The sequence below is a fragment of the Mycteria americana genome, chromosome 16, assembly GCF_035582795.1.
Source record: "Mycteria americana isolate JAX WOST 10 ecotype Jacksonville Zoo and Gardens chromosome 16, USCA_MyAme_1.0, whole genome shotgun sequence".
Classification (NCBI taxonomy): Eukaryota; Metazoa; Chordata; class Aves; order Ciconiiformes; family Ciconiidae; genus Mycteria; species Mycteria americana.
The window spans coordinates 13,466,621-13,485,393 of record NC_134380.1 but is presented as its reverse complement, the minus strand read 5'-3'; the positions used below and the strand labels follow the sequence as shown (position 1 = coordinate 13,485,393).

Here is an 18,773-nt window from a genome sequence, read left to right as displayed (position 1 = left end):
TTTAGAAAAATTATGTTAGTGGTTGGCAACTAATAGTCACTATAATTTTTCCCACTGGCTGAAATGGGCATATAACTCGCTGGGACGATGTAGGTGCTGGCAGAAATGTCGTCAGAGCTGCGTTGGCAGATGCACTTTAGAGCTTTCGAGCATCTGGGCGTTGCTGCTGAAAATGTCGACCGTTACCATTTTGCCTGTGACGTGCCTCTCATTACTGCACGACACCTGTATGTTTATCCCCGATGTGCTCTTTCCACAGCCTCATCTGGCAGTCGGAAGCAATGACTACTACATCTCGGTGTACTCGGTGGAGAAGCGGATCAGATAATGGCTCGTGGCAGCGGCACTGGAGCAGGGAGTCCCAGCGGGCAGGGCCGTGTCTCACCCATAATGTACATAGTGAAATTATCGACTTGAATGTTTAGTGTTGGCTGCTGCTGCAACCCATAACTTGAACTTTTTTTTTTCCTGACTTAGCTACTGATGATTTTGACAAGGGGGAGAGAGACAATCTCCTTTTTTGTTTGTGGGTTTTGGGGTTTTTTTCAGCTATATCCTCTAAAAGCTACGGAAAAGGAACATTTTATTTTTGTTTCCAGTGGTTGGCTTCTCTGTTAGAAACACGGCTCCTGAGCTTGGAAGGACTGGATGAGGCAATACCCTGTCAAAGGGCTTTTTGTTTTAGTCTTTGTTTCTTTGTTTTGCTGGAGCGTAGGTTGCTTTAAGGACTGAAGTCAGGACTCACCTACAGCTCTGTGCGTTCGACCAGACCACGGGACCGCTCCAGCTGCCGCCTGCCCTGTGCCAAACAGTAATCCCTCCGACAGGGCAGCGAGACCCGAGCTGTCCGTCTGCAGAACCGCGTACGTGCTCCTGCACTGCCCGAGCCTGGGCAAGGGAGGCAGGAGAGCGTCTCCTCTGCATGAACCTTGTCCTCTCTGCAGCGTCCTCTCCAGTGGGAGCAGAGACAGGAGGCGACTTGGTGGCAAGGGGAGGCAGGGATCCTGAGGAAAGGGGCTTGAGGAGGTGACAGGAGCAGGGCAGGATGCCACCGTGCCGTAAGGTTGCACATACAGGAAGAAGAGGGAAGCAAGAGAACGGACATCTCTAATGTCCCAACAAGCCTGGAGCAAGTCACTCACGTAACCACTTTCCACCCAAGCCCACGGTGCTGGTGGAGAGGTCTGGGGAATCTCAGTCACTGTTTCTTCTGCAGTCACTGTCCTTCTGCCCACAGCGAACTCCACAAACACTTTTGATAGCCTGGGAGCTCTGCCCAGACAGCGAGGGAGGCTCCAGGTTCAAGCCACGGGCTTCCGTCTCGCTCCAATATGCTCATACTCAGCAAGGTGATGGTCGGGAGAATTTGCACGCTTGCTGCTGTGTGTACGCAGCTGCGCGCGTCGTGTGGACGTGGCTGTGGCTTGTCTGTCTGTCCCTGCAGAACTGGGCACGTAACCACCCGTGGTCTGAGCACAAGAGAATCACTAAAGGAGGCGGAAGACAGCAGGTTACCCTGCTTTGGGCAAAACAGCTTTGTCCGAGGTATCTAGGGGAAAGCCTGCTCCATCTTCCGCACCTTCCATGTCTGAATAGTGAATGTTTCTGTCCCTTGAAATCCATGATGGGTCTGGAGCTGGGTGTGGGGAAAGGGTAGGCAAAGCCAAAGGGCAGGTTTCTTTCACATGGTCGCTGCCGAGGTGCGATTTAGCTGGCCAAGAACAGAACTTGCGCTGTGCAAAAATCACCGCAATGACAAAGGTTGACCTGCTGACTCCGGAAGTCCCCGGTTTTTCTTCCAGCCGATATCACGGGGTCTGCAGGCTCCCAGCAAACTCTGCCAGCGATGAGGCTGACAGCGAAGGAAATACTGATGAGGGAAGGGGTGAGAAATGTTCTCTCCCCGTGCGGATGGCGGCTTCACCCCTGCCGTGGCACCTGCGGAGTGCGTCTGACCTGTCACTGCTCCTTATACACCAGATCATCTTGTTTCCTATATGTGCTGAGGCAGCTGGGCCACGCGGGGGCTGTGGAGTTGGCCCACCGGCCGTCCCAGGCTCGCTGCAGGGAAGCCGAAAGCGAAGTGCCGTACACGCATCTGGATGCTGCCTTCGGTGGGCGTCCTTGACGCGTGGAGGTGGAGCAGACGCCGAAGGCTGGGCTCTGTGTCCTTACCCTGAGCACCGTCGCTGTCGCCCCTGTAGCGGGGGAGACCGAGGGCCACTTCGCAGGATGACGAATCAAAGGCTTTAAACTTAAGAAAAACTACCTAAAAGTCCACTTTTGAGTTACCAAAAGTTAATTATGGTCTAACAGAGCTGTGCCTCTTCCCGACCCGCTGAGCGGCTCCCGCGCTGCTCCGGCGTCGGTCCCAGCGGTACGCGTCTCCTCCGCCCTGCCCACGCCGGGGGCCAACGAGGGGCCGGCAAGCGTGGAGCCGGAGTTTGGGATCTACACGTAACTGATTAACATACACAGCTTAAAAAACAATAGATTTTTAACTTATATCAGTGTATTCATTAAAGGAACAAGAAATACCTGGCAAAATGCGAAGGTGCGTGGCGGGAAGCTGCTGCTCCTTGCCGGCGCTCCCCGGTGCCAGCCAGCCCCTGCGGCCAGGAGGTGGGTTTTTAACTAACTCGGCCTGTTTAGCTTTCATCTAAGCGTGTGCGTGTGTGGGCTGTATTTTCACAGGTCTGATGCAGAGATTCAATCATGAAGTTTAACCAAGGATCTGGAGAGCATCCTACCTAAAAGTTCACTTATCTCTATTTATTTTACAAAAATAAAAAAATATAAAAAAACCACACGATTGTAATGTGAGAGTAAAACAATTACAAACAAATAAATGGTTAATAAAAAATAAATGCAGAAACACTTCCCGGTCTGAGGATCGTTTCCTGGGGCAGAAGTGGGGAGGGGGGACGGCTATGGCCCAAGAGGGAACCGAGTCAAATTTTAGGGGACAGGCTGTGCGCTTCTGGGCAGTTTCCCTGCGGGGAAGAGCCCGGCTACGCGTGGGGGTCCTGGGCGAAAGGCGCTTGTACGAGCCCCGGTCGCTGCTGCTGAGGTCGCGCAGAAACGGAGCGTTTCTACTTCGCAGCTCTGCCGGGACGTGCGTGCGGGTCTGAGCCTCAAATCCAGCTCTCGGGCGCTGGCCGCGGCCCGGGGCCGGCTCGCTCCGAGCAGTGAACGGGAACGGCCAGTGCCGTCCTCGTCCCCAGGGCCTGCGCAGCGCTGTCCCCTCCCCGTCCCCTTCCCAGGGCGTCCCTTCCATCCGTGACCGACGCTCCCGCCGTCCGGCTGGGTCCCGGCTGAGGCACCGAATCCCCGCCAGCGCCGCACGTTCCCCTTCCAGTGTCGACGGTGAAAGCACGGGGGGCCGGGGTCTCTCCCAGCTGGCCCCGGAGGCACTCAAGGGCACACGCGTCCGACCCGGCATCGCCGGGGGAACCGCCTTCCACGTGGTTTTATTTCTATCGTTTTTCACCTCGACCCGGCTGCCGCTCGGCAGGACGGCGTTTTGTTGGCGGCAGCAGCACGGAGGCGAGGGCCAGTCTCAAATCGCCTTCTCCAGAGGCAAACCCGTAATTCGGGATGCGGGACGGCACAGAACGAGCGGTTGGGTGACCGGAGCGAAACCGCAGCGGGGAAAAAAGGCGTTTTCCGGCGCCTCGCTTCGCAGACCCAAATTGTTTAAGCGAGCTTTGATCACTTCAAGGAGCGCCGTATTGCAGGCACGGCGCATCCAAAAAGAACCACGTTTGGACGCGGCAGATGCAGCGTGGCTGGGGCGCAGCGGCCGCGCCGGCTCCGCCGGGCAGCCCCCGCGAGCGGCCGTGGTCGAGCCGTGAACAAAATGGGAAGGGAGCGGGGGAACGGCTCTGGAGACGGGCGCAGCGCGGGGCAGGATTCCCCCCCTCGGGGCGGGAGTTACCGGCGGGCTCGGTGCGCCCCGCGGAGCCCCGCGGCGTGGGCCGCCGGTCCCGTGGGCCCGATAAAGCTGAGGCCGTGGCCACCGCCACTGCCACCGCCACGGCCTGTCCCGGCCCGCGCGGCGTCCCCTCTCCCCGCCATCAGGCCGGGGGGGGGGCCACGTTCACGCCTCCTGCCCAGCCCCCCCGGGGACCCCGAACCGAGCGGCAGCGCCGCAGCCTGTCCTGTGCGGGGACGCGGGGACAGGACCCTGCAGGGGCAGGTGGGGCCGGGGGTCTCCATTCTTCACCAGCCCCCAGCCCTGCAGCTGCCCCTGCCCCACCAGGGCTCCTGCAGTGCCCCAGTGCCCCATCCTCTGCCCTATAGCACCCACCCCCTACAGCCCCCCATCCCCTATAGCTCTCCACCTCCTATGGCATCCCTGCCCCCTAAAGCCCCAATTTCTTATAGCCCCCAGCCCCTACAGCCCCCCATCCCCTAAACCCTCATCCCCTATAGCCCACCATACCCCATAGCTCCCCATCCCCTACACCTTCATCCCCTATAGCCCTCATCCCCTATAGCTCCCCATCCCCTATAGCCCCCCATCCCCTACAGATCCCCATCCCCTACAGATCCCCGTCCCCTATAGCCCCCCATCCCCTACAGATCCCCGTCCCCTACAGATCCCCGTCCCCTATAGCCCCCCATCCCCTACAGATCCCCGTCCCCTATAGCTCCCATCCCCTACACCTTCATCCCCTATAGCCCTCATCCCCTATAGCTCCCCATCCCCTATATCCCCCATCCGCTATAGCCCCCATCCCCTATAGCTCCCCATCCCCTATAGCCCCTCATCCCCTATAGCTCCCCATCCCCTATAGCCCCCATCCCCTATAGCTCCCCTCCCCTCCCCCCCCCGCATCCCCCTCCCCTCCTCCGCCCTCTCCCGCCGCGCCCCCACAGCGCCCCCCAGCGGCGCTCACCCGCCACTGCGCCGCGCTCGCCTTCGCCTTCGCGTTCTGCCGGGCCGGGCCCTGCGCGGCCGCCGTCGGGGGCGGGGCCGCAGCGGGGCGGGGCGGGGCGGCCGCTCCGCCCGGGGCAGGCGCGGCGGCGGCGGGGCCATGGGGAACCTCTTCGGGCGGAAGCGGCGGAGCCGCGTCACGGAGCAGGACAGGGCGGTGCTGGTGAGCGCGGCGGCGGCCCGGCCCGGTGGGCGGCCGGGGAGAGCCCCCGCCCCGCTGCGGGCCCGGCCGGGGCCGGCGCCGGCGCCGCGGGGGAGGCCGGGCCCGCCTCGCTCGGTGCCGGCGCGTTTCCCCGCGCGGGGAGCGGCGGAGCCGCTGGCCCCGGCCGGGCCGCCGCCCTGCCCTGCCCGGCCCGGCCCGGCCCCGCTCGCCGCCGGGCTGCCGGCTGCGGGGCGCGCTCCCCGCCGGCGGGGCTGCAGCGGGCGGGCCTTTGCCGGGTCCCCGCGGCGCGGCGGGGCGGGGGCCGGTGTGAGCGCGGCGTTTGCGCTGCCGGCGGCGCGGGGGGAGGAGAGCGGGCCCGGGGGGCGGGCGGGGGCGGCGGCCGGTTGTGCGGCTCTTCGGGGGTGCTGGGAGCGCCGGGGGTCGCTCTGTGGCGGGGGTCGGTCGGTCCGTCCGTCTGTCTGTCGGTCTGTCTGTCTCTCTCTCTCTTTAGCAACTGAAGCAGCAGCGAGACAAGCTGAAGCAGTACCAGAAGCGGATAAATCTGAACCTGGAGCGAGAGCGCGCGTTGGCCAGACAACTGCTGAAGGAGGGCAAGAGAGAGTGAGTGGGGGTGGCCCCGCCCGGGGCTGCGAAGGCCCCGGAGCGGGGAGCGTCGGCGCGGAAGAAAGGGTGGTTTTCCTGGCAAGGAAAAGCTCCCGAATCGCAGGTGTCCGTGAGCTGTGGAGATGCGTACGGGTTATTCTTTCAGAAGGGAAGTTGAAAGTTTTATACTTGCAGCCAAGCAGACTGCCGGCGTTCCGCGGCTGGTGTTAAAATGGGTCTCCCAAAAGCGGCAATCTTGCCTTAGCGCCCAGGGTCAGTGGCACGTAGGGACGCCGGGTCAGTGGCCATCTCTTACGTCTTGTTTTGAGTGCGCATCGTAGTCCTTTTGTGCAAGGACTTTGTTTTGCATTGCTACAGCACGACTGGCCCAGTGGAGTCCTACTCCACAACAAATACGCCTAAATTTTCAGGAACCAGACAGCAAATGTATGATCTATTTGCTCATCCTTATTCTTCGCAGGAGCGGTTCAGAGCTGTCACTTAATTGTCACAGGGGTTTTTTTCCTCTTTTGGAAAAAGCACAAAACAGATATGGCTTTGATGTGATTCTTTTAGGCCTGTTTGCTTTCATCTGTGCTGAGTTTTCCTCCTCCCGTTTTCCCTCAGAAAAGCCATGCTCTTGCTAAAGAAGAAGCGTTACCAGGAGCAACTTCTAGACAAAACGGAAAACCAAATCAGCAACTTGGAGCGGATGGTAAGCGAGAATCAGTTGCTGTACGCTGCGAGTGGCCTGCCGTGTGCGTTTGGTATAAGTCTCTTTTCTGGGGTGGGTGTTCCTTTTGATCGTGTGGAATTGTATTTTAACGGCCAAGCCCTAATGGGGGTGTAGTCCTCTGTCCCAAGGGCAGATGTCTCTGAAATCATACGTATGCCGTGACTCTTCCCCAAAGAACCGAGTGGTGAGTACATTTTGAGTCTGTAGTGCAGGTTACGTATTAAACATGTTTTGTAAATTAGTAAAACTTTAGTCACGGTGTGGAGAAACTTCCTGGGGCTTGCCTCGGTACCTTGGTTTTAGAAATGAATGTGTTTGTTCTGGGGTGGTCGCGGAAACTATGGCCTCAGCTAGACTGTCAGCGAGAAGATCGGGTAAAGGGCTGTTGGATGTGCTTTTACAGCTGCCTGCGTGAAGGCTTTTTGTGTGCGTGTTTCTTGCTGCTGGTATAATTTAAGCCACTGCTCACTGAGAAAGGGCTCTTGACTGATCTCTCCTTGCGGTTTCTGTGGGGATCTTGGCAGCCCGTATCTGGCTAACGATGGGAATGTGACAGCCTGTCATGCTTCCCCCTCTCCTTCCTGTTTCAGGTCCAGGATATTGAATTCACCCAGATTGAAATGAAAGTCATTGAGGGTCTGAAAATAGGCAACGAATGTCTGAACAAAATGCACCAGGTACGTGTGGCCAAGTCGGCTGAGCACACTCCTGCCTTGGACTAGGCAGAGTGCTGGGTGCTTGTAGCTGTCTCCCTGCAGACCTCACTCACACACGGATTTTTGGCTCTTTTCTTCAGGTTATGTCAATAGAAGAAGTAGAAAGAATAATAGGTGAAACCCAAGATGCTGTGGAGTACCAGAGGGTATGTATCGTGTGCCTGGGTAGTTGTGAGCAGAGACAGCCTGCCATTCAGAGTTTCTCTGATGTCCACTATGTTCCCAGCCTTATTTTAGAGGCAATCAGATCGGGAATTAAATCTCAGTTGCCTGCAGAAAAATTAGCTTTGCCAGTTTTCTGAGTACCCCTTCACCCCGTGCTTACAGTGCTCTCCCGTGTGCCTGCACCATGCTACAAGCCACAGAGCGGCTTCTGCTACGCTGTTGTTGACTGGCATGTGTCTTTTCCTCTGTTTCGTAGCAAATAGATGAGATACTGGCTGGCAGCCTGACTGAGGAAGATGAAGACGCCATTCTAGAAGAATTAAACGCTATTACTCAGGTAGGACTAACCTGATGTTCTTGTAATTACTTTTAATCCACATTTTCAGAAAGCTGTTTGTAGTAGGGGAGAAGGTCTCTTTTCCCTCACACTCGATACCTTATCTTATTCTGCCAGAGACCTCAATCATACCTGTTTGTGCCCAATCCCTGTCTCATCAAAGATCAAGCTAATGACTCCACACACAGCGGCCATTTAAAAATGGGATGCTTTCAAGGGTTGTACTTTATTTGCTGTCTGTTACAGTCAGCTCATCTCTGTTCTTACTGGATATCTAGTCCACTTCACCAGATGAAGATCTTGAAAGTCCTGGATCATGCTCAGATGACAGAAGTCAGCGTATGTTATCGTCCCACGCACCTCTGTGGTGCCTGTGGCTCTTCCCAACGCTGGCTTGGCTTCGCTTCGCTGTAGGAAATGTCCAGCCAGTGGAGATCGAGGTGGAGAGCCTCTGCAACTAGCATTGATTTGAGGAGACTCAGAGATAATAGAGGGACCTATTAAGTGCCACTTAATAATTAAAAAACCCCACTTGTTCTCATTTACTGGGCAGTACTGAAGCCCATAACCCTTCCTGCAGTTCTGGGGGCAGGTGTCAGTTTGTACGTGAAATCTCTTATTATTATTCTGTTCCCAGACAGCCTTTGCACAAAACCGAGGTGCAAGGGTCTGTGACACCCCGCATACCAGGCGGCGATGTCCCATGTCTTATCTTTAACGTTCTTGCAGGAACAGGTGGAGCTCCCAGAAGTTCCTTCTGAGCCACTGCCAGAAAAGATCCCAGGTACGCTTCCTTTATATGCTCTGCAGCTTTGGCTTCTCATACTTCAGTTCCATGCAATAGTGTGACACCCTCTCCTATTGTAAGTATTGCCCTAGCAAACGTGAAGAACAAATATGTCCTAGCAAATATAAAGTTTCTGGTTTCCAGCCCTGTTGTTCTGGGCTATGCAAGCTTCCCCCACGTGGCTCTGACCCTTTACCGTAAGCAGACCCAAGGCTCTAGTCTCTTTGTTGCGTTGGCATCTAGTCATTCCTCTCCAAGGGTTCCTTTTTGTTACATCTGCTGTTCTTAAGTCACGCTTTGTACCTGCTGTGAGACCGCCAGCTGCCTTGAAACACCCGGCGGAGGTTCCGTTGTGAAGCTCCATGAGGAACTCCTTCCTTGGCTCTCTGCCTGACCAAGGCTTTCTCGCACAACACTCAAACTGGTCCCCTGCACGTCGTCGCAACGTGCTGCTACGCAGGAGCAGGGTTTTGTGACCGCAGATATTGGTGTTCACGCTGCACAAAACTGGATTTCACTGAGGTTCGTGGCTACTCGTAGCTCTCGTGACCTTGCTTCAGGTAACAACTTTGAACCAGCTGGATGAGGATCGCTGGAGTCCCACGATTCCACGACTGCCGGAGTACGAGCTCTGCACAACTGATGCTGCGGGTGCGTTTGCTCCTGAGCGATCCAAAACCTCAGCGGCAGGGTTTGTGCAGCTGGGTGCAAAGAGGGAAGCGGGAGAGAGCTCATGAAGCAGAGTGACAAACGGGCGCTGTGGCCTGTTGCCTGGTGAGGAAGGAGTCTTCACGAAGCGTTACCAGAGGTCTGTCCCTGCTGAAGAGCTGAAGGTGGAGCCTGCCCTGGGAGACAAACAGGGGGGTAGAGCTGGACTCAGCTGGGTGCCGGAAGGCAAACTGAGAAAGGGTCTGTGTCCTGGGACAGCAGAACACTGAACTGTCGGTCGCAGAAGCCGGACGTCCCTGCTTGTGGAAATCGGGAGCTGTAAGAAGCCGTTTCCTCTGTGTGGAATCTGCCCAGGAGAAATCTGGGGTGTGGAAGACGGGGCTGGTTCCATTTTAGTGCTTGTTTACTGGTAAACGTGGATCAGATGTCACCTCTCTATACTGGCAGCAGGATGGCCAAGCAAAATCCGAGCTGCCCTTGCTGCCTGCAGCTGATTGAGCCTCCTTCAGGCTCGTGTTGTCAGATCGAAGGGGTGAGGGGAAAAGCTGGACTACCCACTGCCCTCCGAGAAGTCGCTCGCTGCCCCCGATCTGTGTCACTGGGCTGGTGGCTTCCTAAAGTTGTGTTGGGTACGTTCTGAAACTGTTTTAATTCTTCAAGTGCTGTGAAAAAGAGGGGCATGCTGGATATGTGGAATTATTTATAATGAACTTTTATTCGTTCAGGTGCTGTGCAAGCATTTGTTGCTCTACGGAGGAGTGGATTATGAGTCCTAGTTCTTCTGCAGGAGATGACTGGAGATGATTTGCCTTCTCTGTTTCTGTAACAAGTTTCTTTTTCTTCCACAGACGCGTCACCTGTCAAGAACAGGCCAAAAGCAGAACTGGTGGCAGCATCTTAACTCCCACTTCTGGGGATTCCCCCAGATACCTTTCACCCAGGACAGTTTGCCATCCCAGCATGTGCTGGGAACAAGCAATGCCTTGGCAGCATCCCAGCTGTGCTGGGCGGATTGCGGAGCAGGATTCCCTGTGCAGGGTGGGGAACCTCAGCTGATTATTGCTCTTGTATCAAGATTATTTTCTAGTGCTTTCTTTTTTTGTAACTTAAATTCTAAACTCACTCAGCTGCGCTGTCTTGGGATTAAACAACAACTCTCAAACTTCCGAAGCCAAATGCTTTCTTTAGGTTTGATTTCAGTGGTAAATCTGCCTCTGTTCTGACTGAATCCCCAGGAAGTCCCATCCTCGGAGCGATCGTGCGTTTGAAACGGCTGTCCTGGGCATCGGCTGGGCGAGAACGAGCCACTGCCCTTGCGAGCCCTCCCGACCACGCTGGTGTCTGCACTCCTCTCGGTCCCTTTGCTTTTCCCCTTCTGATTCTGCTCGTGGAAGGGCTGCCGGTGTCTCTCCTCCTCGTGTAAATCGGACTGGCTGGCGTGTATGAGGCTCTGGAGGGGCACGGGCAGAGCGCAGGCAGCCTGAAAGAAGGCAGCGAGCCTGAGCTTCCGCAGGCAGCGACACTTCGTGCTACGGCTTGAAAACGGTTCCGTCAGCTCTGTGTAAAACCAGCTCACGTGTGAGGGGGTTTCATTTGAGCAAGCTTCAGAGGGATTGCTCGGCTTTGCGTTTGCTGGCAGCAGCGTTGACTGGGGGAAAAGCCTGATCTCCGTGCGAGGTGAAGAGCCGGCCCCTGGCCGGGCGTGAGTCAGAGGCGGTCAGTAACGATTCCCATTCGGATCCCGCTCTGCCTGCCTGCCTCTGCTCACCCGCGGTGCCGAGTGAGACCTGGGGTGACAGAAATCCGATGAGCCTCTTAAAATTACAGCAAGGCGTCTTCTGCCTGTGTCACGAGCCAGGAGTCGTCCCTTGTTGGCTCTGCGCCATCATCAGAGTTCACCTTTGCAACGTTCAGATGGGCTGAGATCGATTCTGCTTCCAGTTGTCAGCTCGTGTTTGCTATTTCCTCGTAGGGTCGGAGACAGGAAAGGTCAGGCTGGGGTAAACGTGAGGCTCGTTCTGTACCAGCCACGAGGCACAAAGCGTCTTAAATCAACGCTCCAAAGGCTCTGCTCAATAAGTAGAGGGGAGACCAGCTCCTTCCGAGGAGGACGGCCCGGTGCTTAGCGTGGTGCAGCGGGGCGCTCGGGTCGGCAGGGATGATGGAGCGTTTGGAAAGCTGCCTGGCCAGGCAGGTGGCGGGCAGATTTAGCTGTTCTTGGAAGCAAGCTTACTTGCCAGCTTGCAGATGCTCTTCAGGACGCTGCAGATCTTTATCTATTACGTTCTTGAAGTCACAACCCTTAATCCCTGTTTCTCTGACAGCAGAAGGACCAGAGGGTCCTTGGAGACTTTTAGTGACGGCCTTTGGGGTTATGTGATCTGGTGCTAGACAATAAGAAGTAATCCCGGAGACCGTGCTGCTCTCCGTGTGGCGACGGGCCAGCCGCAGCTCTGGTTTTGAGTCGTGCTTTCCGTGTCATCCCCGTTTGTTACGTTCCAAAGACCGGCCGGGGCGTCCTCGTCCTCCTGCAAGGAGCAGGGCCTGGGGCCGAACCCTCGAGGCACTTTGGAGCTGCCTTGTTTTCAGTTCCGCTGCACTCTCTTAATTAATGTTTCACAACAAAGCCTGGGGTCCCACAAGCCGGGGGCCCTGTCTGCGAAGCAGCGCGACTCGAGCAAACCGAGCACTTTCTCTGAAATGGGCAGAGCGGGTTTAAACTGATCCTTGTGCCTCGGCTGAGCGCGCCGGCTCCCCGGGCCCAGGGGTTGGACCAGCCAGACCTTCGCCCAGTTTCGCAGCCGGAGCTGAAACGGGGCAGGGCTGTATCCTCTTCTCTGCTCCTGTGATTTTTTTTTTTTTTTTCCCCCCCTCCAGGCAAGGGTGTTGCTCTGCTCCGTCACCATCCCGGCTCTCTTGCAATGCAGGCTTGTTCCACCAGAGAGAGCCTTGTCTTCATCAGCACGGCCGTGTCTGTAGCACTTGTGTGGAACGATTTTTTTCCTTGGCTCCTTCAGTCCGCCGCTAGCCTGGTGTCGACTTGTTTCATTTTACCCTATTTAATTTGCAGTTCGTAGGAGCGGATGCTGGACTCTCCCAGTAAGGTCTCGGAGGGGACCTTTCCTGGGAGCACAGCTTTTGCTGCCAGCGCTTTGCGCAAACCCTGTTAAAGAGGGTTGGCACCCATCGCCGCGGTCCCTACCCCCCAGTTTTCTTTCTCGTGAACGTCCTGGCAGCGAGAGAGACGGGAGCCAAGCATCCCCCGGGGAAGCTGCGGCGAGGCTGGGCCGGGTCCCGGTGCCTGCCGGCCGGAGCTGAGCGCCCGCTGCTGTCTGCGCTCTCGCTCGGTGCTTTCCTGGGGTGGCAGCTGGTCCGGAGAGGGAGTGGGTTGGTGCTGGAGGGGTTAATGCAGCTCCTTGTGTTTGTTAATACAGTAAAGAGGCCATTTACTGAACTAACAGGAAAGTTTGGAGCAGATTGCCAACAGCTTCCTCTTCTAATCCCTGCACCAAGCAGATTGTGCTGTGTCTCCTTGGGAGGAAGAGCCAGGAGTGGTGTGTGACCTCTGTGGTGTGCTGTAACAATAAACGATTTCTAATGGTTTCACCGATTCCTCCTCTAGCCTTCTGTTTTCACAGTAAATGTTTTGGATGAGCAAGCGTTGCCTTCCTCCTCCCTCCCCTTCTTACTCCCTGCTCCGGGGAGAGCTGCGGGCAGGAAATTTCAGAACAGGCTCCATGTGTAATAGAAAAACAATCCTGTTTGCCTGGATGCCCCGGGAAGGCTCGTCTGTAACCGAAAGCGGCAGTGCCCTGGCAGCCCCGGCACGGCCCCGGAGTCCAATACAGAGGAGCTGGAGGGGTATTTAAGAGAGCCTCTGCCTTATGTTGTTGCTGCGAAGGTAGAGCAGCCCCTGCCTGTCCCTCCCCAGGAGCAGGGCGGTGGCAAGCAGCCGCCCTCGGGGCCGGCTGGAGGAACGGCTTACGGGGAACGGGGCTCTGGGAGGCACGGGCTGGATCCCAGGAGCGGGGGCACGTTGGGAAAGGCGGCCCTCCCGCCCTGGGTTTGCAAAGAAGCTGCGCTGGGGGAGGTTTTGCAAGAATTATTCTGGAATTGTCAACAAACTGAGCAATAAACGGTCTGCGCCTCAACGCTGGACTCCCGGGGAGCGCGTGGCTCTGTCCAGAGGTCCGCAGTGGCCGTGTTGTCCTGCCCGCGGCTGGGCTGGGGTCCGAGTTCCCCTCCCTCAGCAGGATTTTCTGCTGCTAGCTCTGGGCTTGCCCGGCCGCCCCAAGCAGCCAACGCAGAGTCCCCCGTGTGTCACCGTCGCCCGTCGCAAACGGGCACGGCTCGAGGCACCGTTTGCAGGAGCAGGGCCGTAGCGCAGCTCTGCCTTCACCCTCGGTCCGGGGGAGCGACGCCATGGCTGCAGGACGAGGGGCCCTCGCCAAGGACGTCTCTGAGCCACCGGCTGGTGTTTTGTCACCGGCTAGGTCCCCGGTATTTTGGGTTTACGTCTCTTCTGGTGCTGGGAGCGCTGGGATGCCTCCGGCTCTCCCCTGCCTGGCCAGCCGGACCCTGGGCAGTAGCTCAGCCCCGCGGTCCTGGCCCTGCCGGTGGAGGTGCCGGGGGTTCCGTGTCCCTGGGAAAGCAGCTGCGCCGCGTTTAACGGTGTTTAATTACCGCTCCCTCGTACCCGCTCAGCTGGGGCAGTGGGGTGGGAGCCGGCACCCCGCGGTGCGAGCTGAGCATGGAGCTCTTCCAGCTGTGTTTTAGTTGGCCAGATGTTTGGTTAAATAGAGGAGTGTCCTCCCTCAAAGGAAGCCGTTGAGGCAACATTGCTCGGTGCTAATTAAACCCTGGAGAATACGAGCAACCTCACGCTGCTTCCTCTGCCACCCCCACGCAGCGCCCGGAGCCCTCCCCGGTGCCCCCGGCCCTGGCACGGCCCTGGCTCCTTGCCAGAGGCACCGGAGAGGTTCGGGCCACCGGACAAGCAGCACAGCGAACCTGCCCGTTCCAGACGCAGCACGTGTGAAGGTGACAGTGAATTTCAGTCCCTTAACATTTACAGGAGCAGGTGATTTGTCACTGCTCCCGGAGCGGCTGCCGGAGTCTCTGGTATTTCCAACGCGCCGCTCGGTGCCGGATCCAGCCGCCGTGGCATTTAACGTGACTTGGGTGGCGATGTGGGATCATGGCCCGGCGCAGGAGGCGGCAGCTGGGGGAAGGGAGAAGCTCCGCGGGGAGACGGCGCTGCCTGTTCCCCGCTCCCCCCCGCAGAGAAGGTCCCTGTCCCGGGGGACGCTGCCTGCGGCTGCCCTGGTCCCCCGGGCTCTGCCCGGCCGGGGACGGCGGCTCGCACAGACCCTCCTCCTGCCAGCGTCCCTGGGAGTCATGGATGAGGCTGTGGGGGAGAGGGAATTACTGCCAGCGTTATGCAAGCGGCATTGCCTTTAAATAGACTCTTATTCAATGTTGTCCAGGAGGCAGCGGAGCTGCTGAACACCGGCACCGCTCGCTCGCTCGCTCGCTGGGGCTTTGTTTTCTTGTTCCGCAGCCCACCCCCCGCGACGCTCTGGAAGTTGTCTAGAAGTTGGTTTGGGGCAAAGGCCTCCTCGCCGCCCCGACGGCCTGGGAGCTTCTCCCCCTCGTCGTTAAAGGGCAGCAGCCCTTTCCCTCGGCGTTTAATGGAGTCGTGTAACGCGGTGACGCCGTGGCAGAGCCGTGGTAGTTTCTATGCCAACACAGCTGGATGGCAGCGCTGCCTGGGGAGGCAGAGGGGCTGCCTGCGCCGGGGCGACACGGCTGCACCCCGACACGGCTGCACCCCCAACACGGCTGCACACCCCCAAAATGGCTGCGCACCCCGACATGGCTGCACCCCCCGACATGGCTGCACCCCCCAACACGGCTGCACACCCCCAAAATGGCTGCGCACCCCGACATGGCTGCACCCCCCGACATGGCTGCACCCCCCGACACGGCTGCACACCCCCAAAATGGCTGCGCACCCCAACATGGCTGCACACCCCAACACGGCTGCACCCCCAGACACAGCTGCACCCCCCAACAGAGCTGCATGCCCCGCTGCCTCAAATGTTTCCTGAAACACCCGTAGAAAAAAAATGGTGAGGTGAAAATGCCCGCGGCAGCTGGTTGGCAGGCCTGTCGTTCGGGTCCGGTTGCTTTTTGGCACGAGCGAGCCCAGAGCCGCGGCTGGGGCGCTGCGCACGGGGGGGCACGGTCCCCGGGGGTCTGCAGCCGCCAGCGGCACCCGGGGACAGAGCTGCCCCTGCGGCCTCGCTCGGTGCCCCCCCGGCAGCGGCTCTTGGCCCCCGCCCTGCTGGGAACACCCTCGCCGCGTCTTTTTTCCTCCCCTCTCCTCGGCAAACACCGAGTCAGGACCAGGCGCTGCTTTGGAGAGGTTTGCGGGGGGGGGGGTTGTCTTCCATTTTCCTTCTCCTCCTCTTCCTCGCTCCGCGCCCCGAGCTCGCCCTGCCCTGCACGGGGGGTGAGGCCGAGGGGCAGGGTGCTGCCCGCGCCCGGGGGTAGCACTGCTGGTGGTTTGTTTCGCACCCGAAGCCCTGCAACGCCAACCCCCCCCCGGCCGCACGCTCAGAACCACGGGGAATCAGCCGCTGGCTCCTTCCTTTTCCCTGTTCACATATTTTAAGTGGCCTGGTGTCACGCTGAGTCACCAGCGGAGAGATGGAAGAGGCTTTGGCGGAGAACAAGTCTGAGTTTTGATAGTTCAACTGTGGGAAAAAAAAAATCAGCGCAATTTTCTAATTAGAGCGGTGATGGGAACAAAGCAGATTTGTTAGAGAGCTGCGCGGCTGAGTTCGGGAATGTGACCTTTGCTGGCTCTCGGTGCTAGACGGGAGCTGCCGGTGTACAGTGGTGCTTGGCAGCGGCTGAAATGCTTCAGCAGTGACTGCTCTGACGCGGGAGAGCCGGGATTTCACCTTCTGGGGGCAGCCAGACCCACTGCCAGATGGGTGGAAAGAGCACTGGGAAATGGCGGTTGCCCCCGGGTCACCCACTTTGGCTATTTCCCCCAAACGTGGACTGCTTTCCCTGCCCGCAGCGGCTCCTCAAGTCGTAGGTGAAGCCGTGGACGTGCGCTGGGCGTCTCTGCAGGGCCATCGCTGCGAGGTGACCGATGGTCCCCAGCCCTCGGCCATCATCCGGCCGGCCCGGCCGCGGTACCCGCTGCTCTCGGCACGGGCTCCCAGCCGGCAGCCGGGCTGCGAGGGAGGGCTGATGCCGGGTTGCGCCCGGGGCTGGAACAAGTCACGGCCCCACAGTGCGTGATTAATTAGCAAGAGGAGGAAAGGAGCTGAGACCAGCCCCGGGGCCGTGCCTGTGCCTTTGAATAAGGAGAGAACGCTCCTGCGTGAGCCCATCCGCGCAGAAAGGCCGGAGATGCCACGCGGGGAGCTGGGTGGCCTTGGGTCTGCAAGAGGAGCGGTGGGAATTCGGCATCGTGTGCTTCAGCGCCGAGAACCAGCGTCTGTGCTGCAGCCTGGGAGCTGGTTAGGGCTGCGCCCGTCTGACTGGGCCCGTCGGACGTGGCCGTGGAACGAGCAAACGTGGCCGAGGGTGCTGTGGGGCTGGGGTCTCGTACCAGCCCAGAGCAGCGCTGGCTTGACGGAAAGGAAGAGGTGAGGGGCAGGGAGAGGGCAGGCGATGGCACCGGGGCCTGATCCGGTCCCTTCAGCCCCCTCTCTGTGAACCCCCTCTCTGCAACCGACCGGTCCTTCTCAGGCAGGCAGGGGCTGGGCAGGGGCTGGGCAGGGTGCGGAGGCAGCACCCAAAGGTCCCCGCAGCACCCGATGCCCCTGTGCAAGGCATCGGCTGGAGGCGCTGCCCCGTACGCTTCCCGGAGTTCAGCAACGTGATGCAAAACCCCATCATGCCAGTTATGCAAATCACATAAACTATTCCTGTTATTCAGAAGTCTCCCCAGAGATCGCCCTAGCGATCTGTAATTCAGCATTACTCACTCGTGAAAGCAGGAGCTGGGGCAGATGGGGAGCGAGCGGGGCTCTGGGCTGCTCAGCAGCCTGGGAGCAAGGAGGAACCGCGACCCCAGCACCGTGCGGGGCTCCCCCGGAGCACGCAGCACCGCTCCCCCATCCGCTCCCACCCAGCGTGGCTTAGCAGGGGTTGGGTTTGCTGTTCGCTTTCAAGCCGAGATTTCTCCCTTCCAAGCCTCCCCTGGTCCCCGAGGAAGGCAGCACGGCCGGGGAGCCACCCAGCTCTCCCACGGCCGGTGCCAGCCCCGCTCCCCTCCCGCTGCCCCTTCCCCTCTTCCAGCAGCGACTGCCTCCCCCGTCCCACTCGGCGCCTCTGCTCCCTCCATCTTCCCCGGCCCCATCACGGCTCTCGGCATCCGCAGCGCTTTGTTCTCCCACCCACTCCTGTTTCCTCCGTCATTCGGGCTCCTCCCTGCGCTTGCTCTCCCCGGGAGCCTCCCGGGAGAGCCGAGGCTCCTCCATGCCAGCTCCACCGCTCTCCGGTGCGGCCCGGCGCGGGCACCCCTGCCAGAGCGGGGTCCGGCCGTGCTCTGGCCGCAGCCGTCGGCGCGCCAGCCGGGAAGGGCGCGGGGGTCTGCAGGGGACACGCGAGCGGGTCCCCGGCCCCCCCAGCCAGGAGGCGGGAGCCAGGGGCTGCCAGGGCCGTGCTCTGGGCACGCTGCCGCTTCGCCAGCTTTATTTTAACCGCGCAGGCTGGCTCCGGCTTTGATCCTGGCAGCGAGAGCATCCCAGACGCCTACCAACAAAGCTCTGCCTTTTGCATCCCACGCCCTCGGAGGATGCGGGAGCGGGAGTGTGGGGGTCCGGGGGTCCGTCCCTACAGCAGCTCTGCCAGTGCCTCCCCCCAGCCCACGCTCCCTCCCCGGGGCCGCCACTTATTTTATTGCCGTTAGTGACCTCGGTGGTGAGACCTGACCCCGGCCGCGGCGCACAGCCCGGGCTCTGTGCGTCCGACGGAAAGGCCGGAGATGGCAGAGCCGCTTCCCCACACCCGGCTCAGCTCAGCCCAGCAGCTTCCCTCGCCGCAAGCAGGGCCACGGGCCCCGATGCAGAGCAACGCAGATAAAGAGCTGCTGTGTCACACCAGTGAGCAAGGCAGTTCCCAGTATACAAATACCTGGAAACTGCAACTTTCACTGCGGGGAGTCTTGTTCAGATGCTGCTTCCAACGGGATTAGGGAAAACCTGCTTGGGATGACGGGGGGGCAGTTACTGTGCCGTGCCTCGGTTTCCTCCTTTGTGAAATACTCCTGTCCTGCTTTGTAAACCGCGGCGAGTCCCGCTCGGCAAAGTGCGAGGCAGGAGCTGGAAATTGCTGTCACCGCTGTTTCAGACTCTGCGCTGGATTTCAGTGCCGCAGCTCCCACCCAGTAAAATAAGAGCCTGAATTGTTCATCCTTTGCTAATCCACAATAAATGGCTTTCCTTGATTTGCTGTCTGTGCTCGGGGGGATTTAACCAGCCGAGAGCTGCTGGCACAGGCAGGGAATCTCCCGTGTTGTGACAACTTTTAAGTCCTGACCCTACGAAACAGAAGGCGTAAACTCGTGTGTGCCTCGAGGTAGCGCAGGGAGCAACACGCTGGAAGTGGCACACCGGAAGTTGCACGCTCGGCATTGCACACGCGAGGGACGTGA

The 18,773-nt window shown here is 59.1% G+C and overlaps 2 protein-coding genes across 6 annotated transcripts in view; both read left to right on the top strand.

The window, feature by feature from the left end:
- The window catches only part of RPTOR (regulatory associated protein of MTOR complex 1), a 164,022-nt gene extending 161,147 nt beyond the window's left edge, over window positions 1–2,875 (top strand). For 3 of the 5 annotated variants that reach the window (XM_075518484.1, XM_075518480.1, XM_075518479.1), the window contains one exon: window positions 260–2,875. In XM_075518484.1, coding sequence (XP_075374599.1) covers window positions 260–328 — 69 coding nt within the window. In that variant the 3' untranslated portion in view covers window positions 329–2,875. The remainder of the gene's footprint in view (window positions 1–259) is intronic. The other 2 variants (XM_075518483.1, XM_075518482.1) reach the window with 1 other exon arrangement.
- Window positions 2,876–4,985: 2,110 nt separating this feature from the next.
- CHMP6 (charged multivesicular body protein 6) lies at window positions 4,986–12,286 on the top strand. The gene is made up of 8 exons (XM_075518742.1): window positions 4,986–5,102; window positions 5,593–5,702; window positions 6,312–6,399; window positions 7,011–7,097; window positions 7,217–7,282; window positions 7,558–7,638; window positions 8,368–8,422; window positions 9,943–12,286. Exons 1-8 carry the CDS (start codon window positions 5,040–5,042, stop codon window positions 9,993–9,995), a joined length of 603 nt encoding a protein of 200 aa, XP_075374857.1. The 5' UTR covers window positions 4,986–5,039; the 3' UTR covers window positions 9,996–12,286.
- The last annotated feature ends 6,487 nt before the right edge of the window (window positions 12,287–18,773 follow it).